The 20,929-nt window shown below is 36.9% G+C and overlaps 1 protein-coding gene across 8 annotated transcripts in view; it reads right to left on the bottom strand.

Annotated features, from left to right (window-relative positions):
- Positions 1-17,971, bottom strand: part of NCKAP1 (NCK associated protein 1) — a 71,228-nt gene extending 53,257 nt beyond the window's left edge. For 2 of the 8 annotated variants that reach the window (XM_087708161.1, XM_087708165.1), the window contains exons 1-3: positions 17,682-17,971; positions 8,269-8,286; positions 6,507-6,617 (exon numbers count right to left, since the gene is read on the bottom strand). In XM_087708161.1, coding sequence (XP_087564287.1) covers positions 6,507-6,617; positions 8,269-8,286; positions 17,682-17,789 — 237 coding nt within the window. In that variant the 5' untranslated portion in view covers positions 17,790-17,971. The remainder of the gene's footprint in view (positions 1-6,506; positions 6,618-8,268; positions 8,287-17,681) is intronic. The other 6 variants (XM_087708179.1, XM_087708190.1, XM_087708172.1 and 3 more) reach the window with 3 other exon arrangements.
- Between the last annotated feature and the right edge of the window lie 2,958 nt (positions 17,972-20,929).

Below are 20,929 nucleotides of genomic sequence, written 5' to 3'. Positions count from 1 at the left end.
ATTTTACCCACCTCAGAAGGATGGAAGACTGAGTCAACCTCGAGCCTGGTAAGATTAAAACTGTCAAATTGCAGGCAGTCAGCAGAAGTAGCCCGTAGTACTGCACTCTAACCACTGCGCCACCGTGTAAAATCTAGAATGCTTTATCATCCATTCTCTTAGTGGCCAGATCAAGTGGCTTGTAATGGGAGTGATCAAAAATTTATTTTCAGAATTGACCACTACCCATAGTTGACTGCAATCATTTTTCTTCCAGCAACTGCCCTCTCAATTAGCACTATGCCTCCTGGGTTCTCTTCATTTATGTCCCACAATTTCTCTAATTTGAAAGAGCCTTCTCCAGGCTGCCTGAAAGTACAGAGGAGAAGAGGAGGCAAATCTGTATAATTCTGTATTAACGCTACTCTGAAACAACAACATTTCCGCTATTTTATTCGGAGAAGTGTATTAAGCGCCAATTCATTTAAATAATATTCTGATGTAGTGTTAAGAGTATGGTGTATATATAGCAGCTGTAATTTCCCTCATGCACTATCCCGAAAATAGAATTTGATATCTGAAAAGTGTTTTCGTTTGTTTATTTTTCAGTCTTCCTAGATTAGTTTCACTCCTCTTGAAATAAATGATTGGCTAAAAGAAGTTAGTCTTGCAGTGTCAGTTGTTTCAGATTCAGAATCACCTGTATATGCTTGCCCAATTGTGATAATGTCTTGCTTTCCTGCTCTCTGGGGATGTTTATGCTTTATTTCACTTTTTTTTTTTAATCTTAAAGAGATGTCCAAATGGTGCGTGGGAAGAGGGGCACACAAATCTGTTCAGAAAGTTTTAGCTAGAGACCATAAGACAGCTTCTCCCTGCTGACCAAAGACATGGTGAAAGAGGTTAGGAGCAAAGCCAGACTGACAAATCAGGATCCCCTCAAATGATAGGATCTTAGAACAGAGACAATAGAGACACAATATGCTGGCATTGTTTAGTGCCAACCGAAGGATCAGTAGATAGCATTTTATCCCAACAGCGGACCAAGCCTCATAGAAATATAATAACATTCCCATCATTATTTTTTCATTTGAATTCCAAAAAGGAACAGAAATTCCATCTAATTTATACCTTATAACATATTTTTGTGCATTCAAGATAGGAATACTAAATGACTTGTTTGTATACTTGGGAGATTTTTTTTAAAAAAAACAACAACAAAATTTAAAAGAAATCAGTTCTACTCCAGCCATAGTATTGAATTTAATTAATACACAATTAATGTATCTGTAATACGAAATAAGTGAACAGTTAAAAATTAGTTTAATCTCATTCTAAAAATTACAGGGAGCAAAACAAAAAACAAAACCCTAAACCTAATTAGCTCAAAACTTTAAAACTTCTTTGGTGTAAGAACTTTACTTAATCACTGCATCCAACTGCTATTCTCGAAGCATTGTATGCAATGCAAATCCAGTTTTGGCAACTTTTGCTGACTCTTGAGATTTTGTTCTTGTTGCAACATTTTTGTCTGATGCACAATATTAAGCAGGTAGAACCTGTCTAACACCACCCTAAAATTAGCTTTGAAAAATACTAAAATATAAAGCAAATGTATATGTGTACACACACACACACAAACACAGCCTACATAAAAACTTAAGTTCTGATAGCCAACTATTCCTCTTTCGTTATAAAAAGTAATCATATGACAAGAAGAAAATCCAAACTAAAACTGTGCCTTTCTCTCCCTTGATCTGGAGATTTTCCACCTTAACTCTTGGGTGGGGTTGCATTCCTACACTCAAGACCAGTGCATAATCTGGGGAACAGCTTGGACTCATTGCTCGTGCTCAAATAGCAGTGAAAGGCAAGAAGACCTTTAGTCAGCTATGAATGGTGGCCAATTGCACCCATTTTTAGAAGAGGAACTCTCCAGATCATATAAGCCATAGTCACCCCACAGTTGCAATTCTCTCTACATGAGTGTGTGCTTGAAGACCATTCATGGTACCAACAGTGTTGAATGTATCTTAGTATGCCCATGTGATACCACTGCTTCATGAGCTTCACTTGTTATCTGTGAGGTTCTGGAGTACAATTTGTGGTATTGGCTCTCACCTAAGAAGACACTAATGGATATGACCAATTTATCTGAGGAACCTATCTCTCATGGTTTCTGCTCATCTGGTAAGATTTGCAGGGTTCATATGCTTCGGATCCCCTTGATTAGAAATGACATTTAGGAGGATGTACAAACCAAGACTTGAACAATATGGTGTCTTCTCTGAAATGATATTTCCTGCCTCCAATATCCATATAGTTTCCATCCCAATAATGTTCTGGAAGAAAATTTTCCAATGCCGTGGAATCTTCAGTGCAGGAATGGCCAGCTTTTGAGCAATCAGCCCAAATTCCTGATCTTCTCAGGACCACATGAGACCATGCATCACAAGACAATCCCAATGGAAGATGCATGGCTAGAACCCATCCCCATCCTGCTCAAAGTTGTACAAGGCAAATCCAGATATTTTGTTATCAAATTTCAGCAGCATGATCTCAGACTACAAATGAATTGCTTTGTGTCTATGGAGACCAGACCATCAGTAATTTGCTGTGGGACATAAAAAAAAAATTAGAGAAATGTTCTGAATGAGTCTTGAAGGAAAGTGTGTACCCTCAGACAAATTATGTCTGAGTTTGGGCTCTTCTAAACACCACTTTTCCATTGGGTAATTAATAATCCTTTCATGGGTGGATGATGCTTTCCACTATAAAAGCATACATACAGATCATGCCAAAGTCACTGCATTTGAAAGTTACAGATATTGCTGTGGCTTGCAAAACTACTTACTTGAAATGTTGACAATGTGCAACATTTGAATCAGAATTCATCATTCTTAAAGTACATCTATAGAAATCAATGGGACCTTAGCTTTACATAACTAATATCGTGTTTCCCGAAAATACAACATGTCCTGCTAATAAGCCCAGGCCTGGTTTTTGTCTGGTTTTTGAGGTGGGTGTAAATAAGCACCCTCCCCTGAAAATAAGCCCTAGTGAAAGGGTGCCGTGGCAAGTACAGGAGGAAGCCCTTCCCTTCCCCAGTCACCTCAGCGCTTCTCGGCTGCTTAATCGGATCAGTTGAGCCGATCTGGCTGCCATTCAAAACAGCGAGAAACACGACGGAGCTGTAAGTCTTGGGGAGGACGCATGTCTCCCAGCCCAACTCCTCCCACTCCACCCCAATGCTGCTTCCCTTCCCCACCATCTCTGCTTCCCTTCCCCACCGTCTCTGCTTCCCTTCCCCACCGTCTCTTTAGCGAGACAGGTGGCAGGTGGGGTGGAGGAGAAGTGAGAGGTGTGGAGCAAGACATGGCTTCTCTTGTCATCTCTTCTCATCCCCCTCGCCGGGCATGGCAGGCTTCCTCTGCAGCTTCCCAGCTGTGGCAGAGAGGAGGCAAAATGCTCACTCCTGGGGATGAATCAGATGCTTCACTGGAGAAACTGCCCCACGCCAACCCAGGCTTCCTAAATCTCTCACTCCCCAGATTGTCCCCCTCGCAAAGAAAGCCCAACCCGATGCAGGGCAGTGACAGGACACGTCAGAGCAGTGCCGGCCAGCCAACACAAATAAGACCCCCCCCCCGATAATAAGACCAAGGCCATATTTCGTGGGTCAAAATAAAATAAGACCCTGTCTTATTTTGGGGAAAACACGGTAAGCCTTACTGATTTCCAATGGGCCTTCTCTAATCATAATTGTCGGATGCAACTTATAGCATAAAATACATCTGAAATAAAGTTTTAGATACATAAATATATTAATATCACCAATGGGACCATAAAAAGGAATATAGTTACTGAACTAAATAAACTGCATCAGAAATAGGAAATTTCAAGCAGTCGTGCAAAGTGTTCTGTGCAGAAATCATGCAAACCCATTACCTGCCTCCCCTTTCCACTTCTGAGAAGAAAAACAGATAGGTAAGAACATCTTCCTCCCAATTTTCCATTATTAAGAAATAAAAAATTAACCAACTGAGAGCTTTCTATATATCTATCAGCATTCAGTTAAGATTTTAAATATCTTTAAAGCAGTGTATGCTTATTTTATTGAACAAAATTTGATAATGTAGCAATAACACCACTGAATTAATTGAAACAAATCTAAAGATACAGAAAAACACTGTAAAAGACATCATTTGAGGATATTTTATTCCATCCTGTTCACAATACCAAAAGAACAGAAATACTTTAGTTTTGCGCAATTACCCAAATTGAGACCCGGGATATTGGAAATATGTTATCATTGTAGGAGATGATTCTATTTTACTTATTTATTATATTTCTAACCTACCTTTCAGCATCACCACAAACTGGTTTATAAAACTGCAAAACAATATAAAAACATATCACATATCCCACCCCATCCCCTATTCAGTATCTTTGAAGATGCTCTGCTATCAAAACAAATCAAGAATTTTCAGAAAGTGAATGGATTAATGGATGATGAAGTGGTGGAATTGCCACAGATAATGAACTTGACAGTTTTGATGAAAGCAACGACTTTGACAAATATTATTTCTACTTGAAAATCACTTTGGGGACTTGATGATTAGAATTATATGGGATTATGGAAATAACATAGACAATTGTTAATCTTAGATCAAAAGTTTGATATATTTTACTTTATCTGTATGAAAAAAAATGGAAAGCCTTTTCTATTTTCCTTTTTTTTGCACTTTCACTTTTTTCTGCTCTGACATTTTCGTTTTCAGATCTTGTTTTCTGCTTATCTTTTAACTTAGTATAGTATAGTATAAATCTTTATTACGGTCAAAGACCAGCAATAACATTACTTTTTGTGTTAAAAAGTACTGACATTAAAATATAATTTAAAAAGTACTGATGTTAAAAGTGGATAATAACATACAAGTTCTCAAATTGTTCGGGTCACTCCCTGGTTTACCTGGGTGAAAAGCTGATAAGTATGGGAGTAAATACAATGGTCCAGAAATTGTTAGAGATATGTCCAAATAATTGGTACAAGATGACAACTATATTTCTGTAACCAACTTTTTTCTTGTGGACATTGCAGCAACACAGAATTTTGCCACTGCATACATGGTGGCCGGGTGTGTGTCCTGGAGGAGAAAACCTACATAAAAATTGTCTGCCCTCCTTGGCAATCTCTCTAATAAGGGGAGAATATGTGCAGACCTACAAACTCTGTATAGCTCACAGTGAGATATCTTCAACTTCTCCTTTACCACATATACAAACCTGTTCTGCTATTGGTGTTCTCTTATATCTGCCCTGGAGGAGTGCTGAAGGAAGAATGTTAAATCTGGCTCTGAAGAAAGTTATTCTTTCTTTTGGAGAGATCAGGTCATTTAGATATCTTGCCGATTCCCACACACCGTTTGATTCTGTCCCTACTGTGGAGAGGCAACCTATTTAGTTTTTCTTGGAACTCCATGTCCTTCATTCTATTGATTACTACTTGCTTTGCTTGATCAAAGCCTAGAGACATTAAGAATACTGGTGAGAGCTCATAAGAGCCCAGCTTGTGATCAATTGCCTGTTTCTAGGGGGAGGGGAAGTTGTCAGTCAACAGTAGTGGGGACAGTCGCTCTGGAAAGAAATGCATTTTAAGCCAATGAATGATCATAATCTTCCAGGCTCTTACCTGAATTTGAGGCATGCCTGTCTCAATACTTAACTGGGCATTTGGAGTTCCTTTGGGTGCAGATAAGATGGCTTGCAGGAATTTGGTTTGTATGGTGTCTAGCAAGTCTTTCTTTGCAAGGATTCCTGTTTGTGCCCCATATAGAATTTGTGCCAATGTTTTGGCCTCAAAAAGTTTTAAGGCAGTAGGTACTAACTGACCTCCGCCTGTGTAAAATAAGTGTTTAATTGCATTTGAGGACCTATTGCAATGTATGAGCCAGATGTGTCTTCCATGTCTCTTGCGAGTGGAAAACCACCCCAAGGTATCTAAATGTTCTAACCTGATCTTTTAACTTAAAAATCAATAAAGTTACATAAAAAAAGAATTTTCCTAAAGTGTCATGGCTCATTTTCTACCCCAGGTTATAATGGAATGACTAGTTTAATCAAGAGGCAGGAGCCCATGTGAAACTTTCTTACAAATACATTTATTTCATTCAGTTTTCCTCAACAAACCTTAACAGACTCAAAACGTTCCACTGAAATTCTCTTCTTAAAAACTATTGTAACTGCTTAGTATGGTCATATCCTAAATTAGATAAGCTCCTAACCAAATATAAAAGTTTTAGGACATAGTAATATTCAACACATAATGCTTCTCCTATTATGTCATCAACAAAGTTACAATTATTTAATGTCAGTTTTTCATCTAATATAGTCACTACAAAAAAAGCCAACCTGTGTTATACACTATTTTTTTTGGAAACATCAATAAATCCCTAGTAGTTGCATTAACAGAACTGATTAAAGGAGGAGACATTTAAGAAATTCAATTATTTATGGAATGTACTTACATTATTGTTGCGTGTCTCTACAGCTGGAAATTTTCTGACTATGAATTTAACAGCTGATTCCAGATTTTTATCAACAAGATATGAAGGTTTAGCTTTTGGGTCTCCACAAGCCTATGGAAGAAAATAAAAACAAGAAACTAAAGATATACTCTTTTCACCAAGCATTTATTATAAATAATCTGCAATAAAGAAATAGAAATATCTCTTTGGCTTCATAGTGAAGTGAAAAAAAAAATGAATGAGGATTGTCACAGCTGGACAATGCAATGAGACACAGTACAGAAATGTTCTCCTACTGGGGAAAAATGTGTGGACATTTCAAAGCTGTTAATGCAGAACTGAAAAAGCAATCTTGAAAGAAACTGATATTTTCCTTCTATCAGAAGGTGAAGTAGGTTTATCTTTAATCGCTATCCTGAATTACTGAAGCTTAAACAACTGGCAAAAAATAATCTTCATGGGCTTATTACATTTTTATGTCTCATCTGAATCAAAGAAACAAGCAGCTTAGAGTTAGCGTTGGTCTGCCTACAATTTGAACAATCAACACTAGTGTGCATTTAAATGTACTGTAAATGAAAGCAAAAGTTTTAATGAAGACACATTTAAACTGTGCTTATCGGTTCCACCACAAATCCGTGGTAGACTAAAGCACGCTCGACGAAAGCGCGTACGTGACGTCATCACAGTGCGACAAAAACGGCACGCTGTGAGCGGTAAATTTAAAATTAACGTGAAAACCTTACCCTAACCCCCCCAAACCTAACCCTAAACCTAACCCTAACCCTTAACCTAACCCTAAACCTAACCCTTAACCTAACGCTAAACCTAACGCTAACCCTTAACCTAACCCTAACCCTAACACTTAACGTAACCCTAAACCTAACCCTAACCCTTAACCTAACCCTAACCTTTATGTGAATCGGCTTGCTTTAATTTAATTTTAATTTAATTTATTTTTAATTTTATTTGTCGCGCTGATGACGTCACGTACGCGCTTTAGTGGACCGCGGTTTTGACGGGTCATGGTGCTTATCAAGGTTACCTTTAGGCACAAGTTTTGCACCTGCAGCCACATTCAGTATGCTCTGACCTACAAACACACCACATGCCCCACACAATTATTTCTTTCAGAGAAATCAAATCCTAAATTGGGCTGGGGATCCAGTCGTACTATTCTGAAATATACTGAATAATCAGTATGGTGAGTGGTAGGAACAGTTCTCAATTTGACTAGTACTGATCATTTGCTTCCAGCCTAAAGAATTATGTTAATTTGAGTAACCTTAATTTTATCTAAACTTCTAATCTCCTCAAATTTGTTAACATAGTAAGGTTTCAATGGGTTCTTACGGATTTTTATGATGACCCAGCTGGCCATCACTTTGCATAATGCAGTAATTATCCTTAACTGCTAAAGGTAAACCTTTCCTTAAAAGTACAATTTTCTAGTTTAAAATGAAGTCAATCTGGGAGAAGTGTTACATAGTAAAACTATGCCCAAAGTACAATGAGCAAATTCAAATTAAGAAAATTTGTGCAGTAATTCTAATTTGACGCCAATACCTGTTCGTCAACATAAAATTCTCATGTAATCTGTCTCATGCAAATTGTAACATGCTGCACAATTTATACGATATAGTGAAAAGCCAGGATGGCAAGTTATTATTATTTACAGTTGTGAGTAATAGAGAGAGAGAAATCATGGAAATATGAGGCTGATCTGAAAGCGGGCAGAGGGAAGGTGAAAAAGTTTGCAAACCTTCCATACTTGTCCTTGCTGGGGAAGCATTGTAACGGAAACAACAACAAAAAAGAGAAGATTACACATAAACAAAAGTTGTTTTTTAAAAAAATTCCCATAAACATCATGTTCAGGAATGCATACTAAAACTATTAACAGAGTTAAAGCAAAAAATTGCTACTCACAGTCAACATTTTAACTATCTCCATTTACATATAGGTTATTTAAAAGATGTAAATCAGAATTTTCAATACAAACATGTCTCATGCCACATCCCAAAGTGCCATTCTGAGGGACGAGGAAAGGGAATTGATAAATTGATAGTGCAAGAAACTTTCAAGAACTCTTAGTGAAAATCTTACATACCTGTAATAGAAATAAAGAGCCAAGAACTCGGGGGTGGGGAAATCCCAGTCATTAAAGCAGATGTATAATTGTTATTGAATATAATTTGCCATAAGAGCTTCATGAAGATATTTAATATCAGGTTAAAATTTTATCTAAACAGCTAGTCAATACGCCTGTTTCATACACAGAAGAAAAATGCTACTTGTTTTAAAATCAACTACATGTAGTTCTCGACAACCACAATAAAGTCCAAAATTTATGTTGCTAAGCAAGACAACAGTTAAGTGAATTGTGTCCCATTTTACGATCTTTTGCCCAAAGTGGTTAAGGAAATCATTGCAGTTGTTAAGTAAACCAACCAGTTGTTAAGTAAATCTGGTTTCTCCCATTGATTCTGCTTGTTGGAAGCTGGCTGGGAAGTTTACAAATGGTGATCACATGATCCTGGGATAGTGCAACTGTCATAAACAATGCCAATTACCAAGCATCCGAATTTTGATCATGTAACAATGGGGATGCTGCAACTGTCATATAAAGACCGGTCATAAATCACTTTTTTTAGTACCATTGTAACGTTAACAGTCAATAAACAAATAGTTGTTTATAAGTAGAACGAATACTTTTTTAAAAAATTTAAAACAACTTTTTAACTTAACACAATTTTCAAAATTTTCTGGATGGGAATTTCAGTGGGAACAACGTATTTGAAGGGGACCAAAAGAAAAGTCTAGTCTAATTCCTAAACAGTCACTGATAGAAGACCCTAAACAATTGACTTACTTAAGTCTTTAGCGTCGGTACGGCATCGCCAGTCCCTTCGCTGTAGAGTCGCATGCATCCCGAATCAATGGGATTCAACTCATTTCCCCCCCCCTCTGGAATTTATTATTTAAATTATGTGAAATAGATCAAAAGTAATTTGCAAGATAGAATATGTTACTCTTACTAATTTGGCAGATTTTCTATATCTGAAGGCAAGTGCTTCATTTATACACGAATATGACAGACATTATTGTCTAGAGAGAAAGAGAATAGAATTGACCCTAAACAATTCTATTCTCTTTCTCTCTAGACAATAATGTCTATCATATTCGTGTATAAATGAAGCACTTGCCTTCAGATATAGAAAATCTGCCAAATTAGTAAGAGTAACATATTCTATCTTGCAAATTACTTTTGATCTATTTCACATAATTTAAATAATAAATTCCAGAGAAAAAATGAGTAATCTTATTGCAGATCACTAAATAGTTTAGTCCCTCCTTCTATTTAATATTTTAAACCAGCAAAATATTCAAAACTATGAAATTAAGGTAACACAAAGTTTATTTGAGAAATATCAATTAAGAAATAACCTCTGCCAAAAATATGCATAATTATAATAAGCCATATGTATAATGAACTAGTTTTAATTAAATATTCCTAAATTCTAAAACTAACCTGAACTAAGGATTACAAGATAAAAGATAACAAATTAAAAACTGTTAAAAATATACAATTTTGCAGGGTTTGTACATACTGTACCTATGTCTTGTAATTATTTCCAATTTTAAATTGGATTAATCTTTGATTTTGGACTGATCTCTTTGTTTTATTGATATAGATATTCTTGGATTGAATTTCAGCCACAAAAAGTGTACAAGTTTTCAAATTCTCCAAAACTTCAACTTGATTAATAATGCATGAAGATTCAAAAGCTTGCACTTTTGAAGTCCACTGTGGCATTTCTGATTAACATAATCAAGATACAACCCAGTTGCAGACTTTGGATTTCAAAATCAATTTGGATTTTAAACATTATTTCCAATTGCAGGGTTAAATCACAAGAAAAAAAGATTCTGAAATAATTCAGCTAGACTCCAGAAAACCATATTTCTAGCTACAATTCCTCTATTCAAACTGCTGACTTCCTCTCAACAATAGCGTGAAAACCACTTCTGAAATTCAGGACAGTTGTTGAGGAGAATGTGTTTAAAAATATGTCTGTGGTAAGGCATGTGGTTCTGCTGTGGTTTAAAAAAATCAGAACCAAGAAGCTTGACTTATTCAGCTCCCAGTCACACCTTAAGCATCCTTTGGCAGCCTAACAACAAAAACTATTTGTAGAAAAGGCTTATAGGGCCATAAGACACCTAAGGGTCTTGTGTTATGCCATTAAAACATTGTTTATATATCATGCAAAGAAGCATTTTAATTAACAACTCAGGAAATAGCATTTTAAAACGATCTTTATTACAAAGGCAAATTGCCTCTTCTAGTAAAGTCTGAACCATTACTGTTCTGAAACCAATGTGTTTCATTCTGTAGGGTTAACAATTACTGTGTTTCTTTAGTGCATACAATCAGGCAAAAATGCTGGAACATGAAAACCACAGGAGTGCCTCCTAATAAAGATTTCACACTATCTGCATCCCAAGCATACAGACTGGTACAAACAGCCCTTTCGCAAATATTACTTTTAAAGCTTCAGACACCGTTTTGAATCTAAAAGGCAACTGAGCGTAGCATATTTCAGAGGAAACTGCAACATTACTCCAACCTATTATTCACCAACTTTTCCTAAACTTTTATTGCATTCAGCAGAAGAAAGCCTTAACGACCGCAGTAACACTGAAATTCCAGTATTTTAGTAGCTACTACAGAAGTTACTGTAGCTTTCAGCATATGTTTAAATCAGGACATATTTTTGCATGTTGATCAAGTTTATATATTTATTTATGTCTATATTTATTCCACCTTTAACATTCTTATAAATAACGCAATGCAGTGAATGTACCTAATACTCATTCCTCCTACCCGGTTTCCCCTAAAATGACTCAATCGGAAAATAAGTCCTAGTATGATTTTTCAGGATGCTCGTAATATAAGCCCTACCCCAAAAACAACTCCTTTAAGATCGTCAGTCAGATGGATGTATTACCATATTTCCCCAAACATAAGACCTAACTGGAAAATAAGCCCTTATGCATCTTTTGAAGCAAAAATTAATATAAGACCCAGTCTTATTTTTTGGGAAATACGGTAATAACCCGTCCTCCTCCTCTTTTGTCCTCAACAACTCTGAATTGAGTTGAGCTGAACTGGGTGTGTGGAACTGGACCAAAATCAGGCTGTCATGTCTAAGGCAGGACTAAAATTCAAGGTCTCCCAGTTTCTATCCTGGTGCCTTAATCACTAGACCAATTACACATTGCACTAAGCTATAATATGCTTTATTTAGTTTTGTCTTAACATGTTGCTATGAACTCAGGTATTATGGTACACAAATTATTCTCATTGAATATACGCAAAATGACAGCTTATTAAGTCATGGGTTAGCAAAACCAACTGTGGGATTATATTTTAGAGCGAAAACCTAAAGTGTCCAAAGCAGGCCTAATTAAGGTCTGAGAAATCCATTAACTGAAAGTATCTAACTTTTAGCTTCTTGTAACAAAGCTTTCAGAAATAAACAAGTTTATATTTTTAAAAATGGCTTGAAGAAAATGTTCCTTCCAGGTAGAAGCAACATATATGGTATTGCTGGATCCAAGATTAATACTATATTGAGATAGGTGAACAAAGAGAATGATAATGCAAAAAATATATATTTCTACATTTCACAAATTATTTAATGTATACATACAGATTCAGATTCTACATGAGTTCTAAAAATGTATTATGTACTGCCAACTTCATATTTTAATTCACTTATAGACAGTCCACTAGACTAGATAATATCAATTTGCAAAATAAGTCCCACTAGTAATGTTTCCCATCTGATTGTTATAACTATTAAAAACAGTTAGCAAAATTGCTGAAATAAAGTTCTTAAAATTATGGATTACATGGGACAAAAAGTTGATCTCATTTATACTGTATATAATTCCAAAACAGACTTTTAAATTTTTATTTCTAACATAGTATGATCAGGCTCATCCACAATACTAAGCCATAATAGTGGGTTCACATAACATACTAATAGAAAAAACAAACTACATTTACAATGTATTGTTATTATGCATGTTATTTAAAACCTAAACCATAAGTTATGAATCTACAGAATCATACTTCACCTACTATATACCAGTTGGAGTATTATTCAGAAGCAGGAAATTCAATACCAATTAACAAATTAGGAAATCCCGATTGCCCTGGTTCAGATGTTCTTGAGAACTTTGGCTTCATGCAAGTTAAAATCATTCTCAAGATATCAGAGATGAGAATGTGAAGCATTTATGACACCTATAGTTTAATAAACTATGATTTATGGGGCCTGAGATAATCTAAATACAACCATAGCACTGTTCATCTTTCAGATAAAGTTAATGTAAAAACAGGAAAAACTTTCCTCTTCTACCAAATAAGAAAACACATAGAATTACTAAAGTTCTTCCAATAATTAACTCCAATAATTTATCCAAATATTCTAAATCAGAAATGGAGGATCCTGATCTTAATCTCAACATACCATTTACTGCCCCTTCCCACTCTTAGCTGTTGTTTCAAGTCACTAGTCAACTTTTAAACAACATTTCTATGTCTTTTGCTATCTTTTCTTTTTCCCAAATGAAGGGCAAGTAAATTGAGTTTTGCCTGGTTCTTGAGTGGTCAGAAAGAGATGCTTGCCAAAGCTATGTACAAGTTGTGACTGACATGTCAGGAAATATAGCAACTGTCCCTATCCATTGTCATCACTTGGTCTCAGAAGACAATTTGGTGGAACAATTTGACTCTTGGTCATATCCTGTTTCCTACCATTGACAACACATTTCTAAATAGTTATTCATTTTTTAACGAAAAATATTCTTTTGCTTTTAACAGAATGCTAATAGAAAAGAAAGGTTGCTTCTTCAACTCTTACATTGCCCCAGAAAATAGACAAGCATAGAGAGGGCACTAGATTAAAAAAAAACTGAGGATGTCAGCTGCTTTTGAGTTAACTTAAGTGACGTATCAAAAAAAGAGAAGAAGAGGGAGAAAAAGGATGCATATGTTAACCATGGAAATACTATTTTAGCCATTTTCCAAATTTTATCAGAGAAGTTACACTTTCCAGCAAAAAAATAATTTGGTTTCAAAATACTTAACTTCAGTGGGGATCGACCAACTGTTACCACTGATAGCCTTAACTTCTGCTTTTCTGTTTAAAACAGCCAATTCATCTAACCACAATACCACATATTGCTGACAAACTTTTGTAATTCTACAAAACAAAAATCAGCTTGAATATCATTAGAAGCAAGAACTGTGGCTTCACTTTTCTCCTCTAGTCTAGTAGAAAGTCTAAACAAGTCTCTTGTTTTACACTAAAATTCAAATCTATGACTTTTACCCTCCTAAAAGCCAGAAGCCCAAAACAAATCCTGGTTTTAGATTTTGGTTTTATCAGAAAAGTAAGTAGGGATCACAGAGATTCCAGTTTGAAAGCACATTAATTAATCCATAGATGGTTTCCTGGCTTTGTTACTTCTCTCACTGATTATAATAACAAAGTAAAAATAAATTAGATAGGATACACTTGAACACTTGTTTATTCCTGATAAATGGAAGAAGACTGTCATGGCAAAAGATGATATATGAAAAAAAAAAGATCCCTGAAAAACTCCTTTTATATGCAGATATTTTCCTGAATAAAGGATTTGCAGCAGAATGAAAAATAGCAGCCTGTACTGTTTAGAATCTCATCCATTCTGCTCTACCAGATCACATCAGCCCAAACCAGTGAGAAACAACGGCTTTAATCAGTAGTTCTACAGTTACCATAGTGATGAGTACTGTATAAAATCTAGATACAAAATTGTAATTAGCATTCCTGCAAAGGAAAATTGGCAAAAGTTGAATTGTACCAAGCTCAGCTGTTTATAATGTCTATTATTTTTTTTATTCAACAGCTGGTGAACACAATTGTCTCAACTAAAGTATGATTGGCTAGTTTGAGGCTATTTGAGTAATGGGAACCCCATACTGTAATTTACAATTTGGTGTGTTGTCTAAATCCAGAAAACTGGATTGACTACACCATGGTTCGGTTAATCTGGATGCAAACATCGCAATGGTGGAGAAATGGGTTTTATAATTTTGGTTGAACTGCTTGAAGTTATAGGGGTGATTGCAGAGAGGAGCAAAAGATAATGTCATGATATCTCTTATGCACTATCATTAGATGTTGTTATGTGACTGTTTATATAATTATTTCATTTGAATATCATCAGGCATATTTTCACATTAATATGGTTTGTAATGGATGCCTATGTGAAGTTATTAATCAAAGATAATTGAGGAGAAACTGGGAGATATTCACTCAAGTTTTAAGTTCTAGGGAGTGTTGTAACCACATAGGATGCTATTCCTTTATTAAGGAAAAAAAGCAGACTGTCAAACTTTCACTTTCAATTCAAGCAGTATTTAGGAGCTATATTAGGTAATCCACGCTATCAGTTGACTTGAGACCTAGATATACATGGGTTGCCTATTACTAAAAATGGTGGACAGTGTTCGCCTTCCTCTGCTGAACTGCTGAAGCCGCACAATGCTTTCAGGAGCCGCTGAAGCTGCACGTTTTTAATATACAGCCTGTTTTTAGCAGTTCCAGAAAGCACTACATGGCTTTAGAATTTTGTTGGCTCACGGAAAGACAATGCCATCCACCATTTTTATTAATAGATCATCCATTTGTAAGTACAAGTTCTAACATTCATACAAATTTGACAGCATTATGAATAGGATATCTTCTTAACCCAGGGACTGCCTCTATGTATATTTTATGAACTTGGAGATGCTATAGTATTTAACCAAATCACTATTTTGACAACTAGAGAACTTTTAATATTTGAAAGCTGTTTCATGGATGGGTTTACCATGATTACTAACCCTTCTCAGATTTTTTTTTTGGGGGGGGGATGGTGGTGGTAAGAAACCAGTAGGTTTTTTAAAAAGGCCTTTTTGAGACTAGCTTTTTAGCAGCTTTCATTCTTTCTTATGCTATGTGATCTATGAAGTTACTGTAACAAGTAAAAAATTGGCAGTATTTCCTACCTAATTAAGACTCCTTAGCACATTTTTATGATCCCTTTCCTAAAATGAAACACACATGCTTTTGATTTGTCTTATGTAGACAGTCATTCATAAAGAGAATCTCTGATGGTCCAAGAATAAATTTTAACGAAGGAAGAGTGCTTGATCTGTATGTTCAACTTGACTGTTATATTTCAATGGCTCTGGTTAACAATATAGTAAGGTATCAATTTTTACAGTGCTTTCCTAGAAATATATCCTTTGAAATGTAGAACTGTCTTCCTGATATCTTATTGGAATTATGATCCAGCAATCCATTTTAAATGCTAATACAGGTAGCCCTCGACTTACAACCATTCATTTAGTGACCATTCTAAGTTACGACAGCACTGAAAAAGTAACTTATGACTTTTTCACACCATTGTGGCATCCCCATAGTGACATGATCGAAATTCACTTGGTAGCTGGCATAGATTTATATTTATGGCGATTCTGATAAGTCAAGGCGGAAGCCAGATTCACTTAACCACCATTCACAGCCACAACTGCCCTTAACTGTGGCAAGAAAGGTCGTAAAATGGAGCAAAACTCACTTAACAATTATCTTGCTTTGTAGTGGAAATTTTGAGCTCAATTGTGGTCATAAATGGAGGACTACCTGTAGTATTAAGTGATAATCAGAAATTAGCCAATATCTCACCAGAACATAATTTAGCTTTTTTTTCCAACCCCACTTTTAAAGACTAGAAGTCTTTTAACTAATCTATCAGATAATTCAAGGGCTCTGACAATACAAACATTTACAGGAATAACATCAATAAAGGTGTTATAGTATAACATAGGGGAGGAGGGAATCCACCTAACCATGACCACAATTCTAAGTACTTTCTTATTAAAAGAAAAAAGGTTTTACATCAGTGTTATATCACATAGCAATTTTTACAGCTGAGATGCCCCAATACTTTTACACATATTTTATAGTATTTGTTCACATAATGATGATCTAATATCATCATTCAAATCAGAGCAAAAACCACTTGATTATTTTCCAATTACATTTCAATACTCTTAGCAGGAAACATCTCAGAACACACCACCAGAGCAAACAGAATTACATATTGAATTTTGTAGCATGTTAATGCTGCAAGTTGGTAGTCAAATATCAGCAAATCAATATTTGAAGCACGGTCTGTCAAGAATCTCACTTCTCTTCCTTTCCGATACAGCCCACCGTGCTTCCCCCCTCTGGCTAGCAATCAGGGGAGCTGTTAGTAAATCCTAACATAAAAATGTTTACTAAGCAGTGAATCTACCATCTTTCCAAGGAGCATTTTACGTCAAACAATAACGACACGGGGCAACCAGCAATTAACGTAATACTTTTATTACAATTTGGGCAACCGGAGTAGGAGACTGAGGAGAAAAGTGCAGGTATTACATATCCAGTTTGAGATATCTCCCCTCGTACAGACACGTAGGCGTACACGCAAACGTACATGCATACAAACACACACGGAATACCAGCCACTGCATAGGGCTTCGCAAAACATTCCCTCTCTCCAACATGTATTTTTTTTATCTCTGCTTCCATGGGATAAATCCAGAAGATGCATCCGGCCCGACCCCGGTTTACACCCCTCCCTTTCTCTTCCTCTCCACTCGCTCTTTGCGTAAAGGAAATGGAAATTGAATAATAATTAAAAAAAAAAACCGGGTCGGCTTTCTTATTGCATTCCGGGCCTCCGCCCCGGAGCAAATCATTCCCCACACCTTCCAGGCCTTGCTGAGTAAGAAGCAGCCGTGGGGTTGGGAAGAAAGGCCCGGTGGGTGGGAGCGGGAAAAGAGAGGGACACATAAGAGACTTCGCCCCCGGTGCTACGGCCGTCTCTTTTCCTCCCGCGCCCCTCTCCAAGCAGCCGGGAAATGCTTCCTTGCGCGCGGCCTACAGCTCGCACCTTCCCAAAGCCAGGCCGGGAAATTTCCAACAGCTGGCGGAATAAGCCAGTGTGGAGCGAGCCGCAGGCCCGGCTTGCTCCCCGCACAGCTTCGCCCTCCCTGCCTCCCTCCCCGCAGACGGGCCCGCGCACCTTCTTAATGTTGTAGAGGCGAGTCAGCATGCCGACGCCGCGGTCGTTGAGGATGGTCAGCTTCTCGGCCAGCTTCTGCTGGCTGGGCTGCAGCACCGAGCGCGACATCCTGGGAGAAGAGATTGAGAGGCGGCCGAGGGCTGCGGCTGCTTACGGGGGGAAAGCGGCTCGGCGCTGCCCTGATGGATCCCCCCCCAACCCTCTCTCTCTCCTGCTTCCGCCAACCCCTCGCCCGTCAGGCAGCCCGGGCCGCGCTCACAGCGCCTCCATCGCCCCCGCTCGCTCCGGCCGCCTCCGCCACCGCGCCGTGTTTTTTCCCCCCCAACCCCCCCACCGGCGCTCCTCCCAATCTGGGTCTTCGCTAGGCGTGGCGGCGGCGGCGGCGGCAGCACTAGCAACAGCAGCGGAGGCTCTTTCGCCCGGCCGCTGCCCACAGAGAGGCCGGGCTCCTCCGCTCCACGTGACGCGCCTCTCTGCTGCCCCTCCAGGGTGGGAACCCGGCAAAGGAGCTTCCATTTCGTTGGAAATTCCTTGAGAAGAGGAATAATAATAATAATAAAATAAATAATAATAATAAAATAAATAATAATAATAAAATAAATAATAATAATAAAATAAATAATAATAATAAAATAAATAATAATAATAAAATAAATAATAATAATAAAATAAATAATAATAATAAAATAAATAATAATAATAAAATAAATAATAATAATAAAATAAATAATAATAATAAAATAATAATAATAATAATCGTGCAGACTGATTATAAATTGCGGCACAATTCAGTAGCACAAATGATCCATTGGAATTTGTGCAAAAATTATAATATTAAAACAGCAACAAACTGGTGGGAACATCAGCCTGAAAAAGTCACCGAAAATCAGATGGTCAAGATCTTGTGGGATTTCTGTATACAAATGGACAAAATACTGGCGCATAATACACCAGACATCACACTGGTTGAGAAAAATAAGGTCACAATCATAGACATCGCAATACCAGGTGATAGCAGGGTCGCCGAGAAAGAACATGAAAAAATCGCAAAATACCAGGACTTAAAAATCGAAATTCAACGACTATGGCACAAACCAGCAGTGGTAATTCCAGTGGTAATTGGCACACTGGGTGCTATTGCAAAAGCACTGGAATTACATTTAAAACAGTTAAAAATTGACAAAATCACCATCAGTCAAATGCAAAAAGCCACACTGCTTGGATCTGCACGCATATTACGAAAATACGTTACGACGTCCTAGGCCTCTGGGTGGGGCCCGACTAGTAACCAATGCCAAATCTGGCGAAACAACTGGCCGCTGTGATACAATTGTATAACAATAATAACAATAACAATAATAACAACAACAATAATAATAACAATAACAACAACATAATTCTATTAATTCTATCAGCCAAATACATTCAATGAATTCGCAAGATATTAAAGTCCAAATTGAGTGGAGGAAGCATCATAAAAGCCATAAATACCTGGGCTATGCCTCTGATTCAATACTATGCAGAAATAATTGACCGGACCCAGATGGAGTTGGACAATTTGGACAGAAAAACAAGGAAGCTTATGACAATGAATAAACATTGCACTTGCGAACAGACTGAGGAACAAAATGGTGTTTTCTTCCATCCATCAGCAGTCTCAGAATTAACTAACTGGAATCTCCAGGGATTTGAAGGGGAAATTCATGGCTGAGAGAGGGGGAAATTTATGTCAGAAAAACAATTGTCTTTGAAATGATGGGTAAAATAAAAATTAGCTAAAATATTGCATAGCATTAGTTTTTATTTCCCGGGGTCAGTGGTGGTTTGCTCCCAGTTCAGCCCAGTTTGAAAAAACTGGTAGTAGCGGTGGCGGGAGGCCCCGCCGACCTGTTCAGATGCTTCTGCACATATGCAGAAGCATTGTGTGTGCACCTGAACTGGTAGTAAAAATATTTGCAACCCTGTCTGGGGTCATATGATTACCTCTTACAACTTTCTGACAAGAAAAGTTAGTGGGGAAATGAGATTCACTTAACAACCGTGTGACTAATTTAACAACTGCAATGATTCACTTAACAAATGTGGAAAGAAAGTTCGTAAAATGCGGCAAAACTCCCTTAATAAATTTCTTACTTTTAGGAACATAAATTTTGGGTTCAATGTGGTCGTAAGTGGAGGACCACCTGTATACAAATTTCTAGCCAGCATCATTCCCTATGAAATCTTTCGGCTTCAATAATGTACAACGTGTCTTGAATTTAGGGGGGGGGGGGGGAGAATGTTTACTATCCATAGCCAAAAAAATTATGTTTTAAGAGGGGTGAAAAGTGCAACTCTATTCATTTATTTCATAGGAAAAAGATCCAACAATATTTATAAATCCTTTATCTTTACTAAACAGGAACGTAAACACAATTGTAAGACTGTTCTGGCCAAGACTGATATCCACTTCCTCCCCAAGAGGAATGTGGTGTATGAGGAAATCTGCATCTGTAAGAGAATTCAGAAGCCCAAAGAAGATGTTGCACAACTGGTACTTGTACAAACAGGATAAACACTGGGAGTTTGTCATTAACAAATAAGAATACCTTAAAGACATGTAGGTGCTTGAAATTCTTACCCAGATATTTTCTGAACGAATGCAAATAGTTGACTATTTCTTATTTAGTTATAAAATGATAAATATTTTGGCAGTGCTTCAAATATCTTCAAATTAACTAAAAATATTTTGTTGAGTGTAAACAGCTGAGTGAATAGGAAAACCTTATATCAAAAATGGATTATATTACTGTGTGGCAATTTATAAGGAAAGCAAGCTTAGATTTTATTCAACAAGATCAGTGAAATCTACTCAAACTCTAGTAAGCTAAGTAGAATGAATATTATTAGAAATGTCTCAAAGCAGGTCAATTACTGTAGTATTTGAAGTTGGATTTTGTGTTGAAATGTGATTAAGATGAAGCAATGAAACCATATTTTATAGCCATTGTTTTTTGTAGTACGGGTTTGAAAGCTAAACACAACCTAGTTAGTAATTAGACCACTATGAATTATCAGGAATATTGTCAGGATTGGAAAATTTAAGAAAAAAACTCTTAAAACAGTGGCAAACCATTCCTGCATTACTGCCAACAAAATGATGCATTGATGAAATCAGTAGTAATTGAGCTTGACTTGAAGGATGTTTTACCTTTGGTTTACCTTACTTTAGGCTTCTCTGGTCAACTACAACCAGAAGTATAGATAAG

This window comes from Thamnophis sirtalis, unplaced genomic scaffold (assembly GCF_051295495.1).
Source record: "Thamnophis sirtalis isolate CommonGarterSnake01/CBP01778 unplaced genomic scaffold, rThaSir2_p1.2 scaffold_1, whole genome shotgun sequence".
Classification (NCBI taxonomy): domain Eukaryota; kingdom Metazoa; phylum Chordata; class Lepidosauria; order Squamata; family Natricidae; genus Thamnophis; species Thamnophis sirtalis.
Note: the sequence above shows the minus strand (reverse complement) of the source record. Positions and strands in the feature narration are given on the sequence as shown.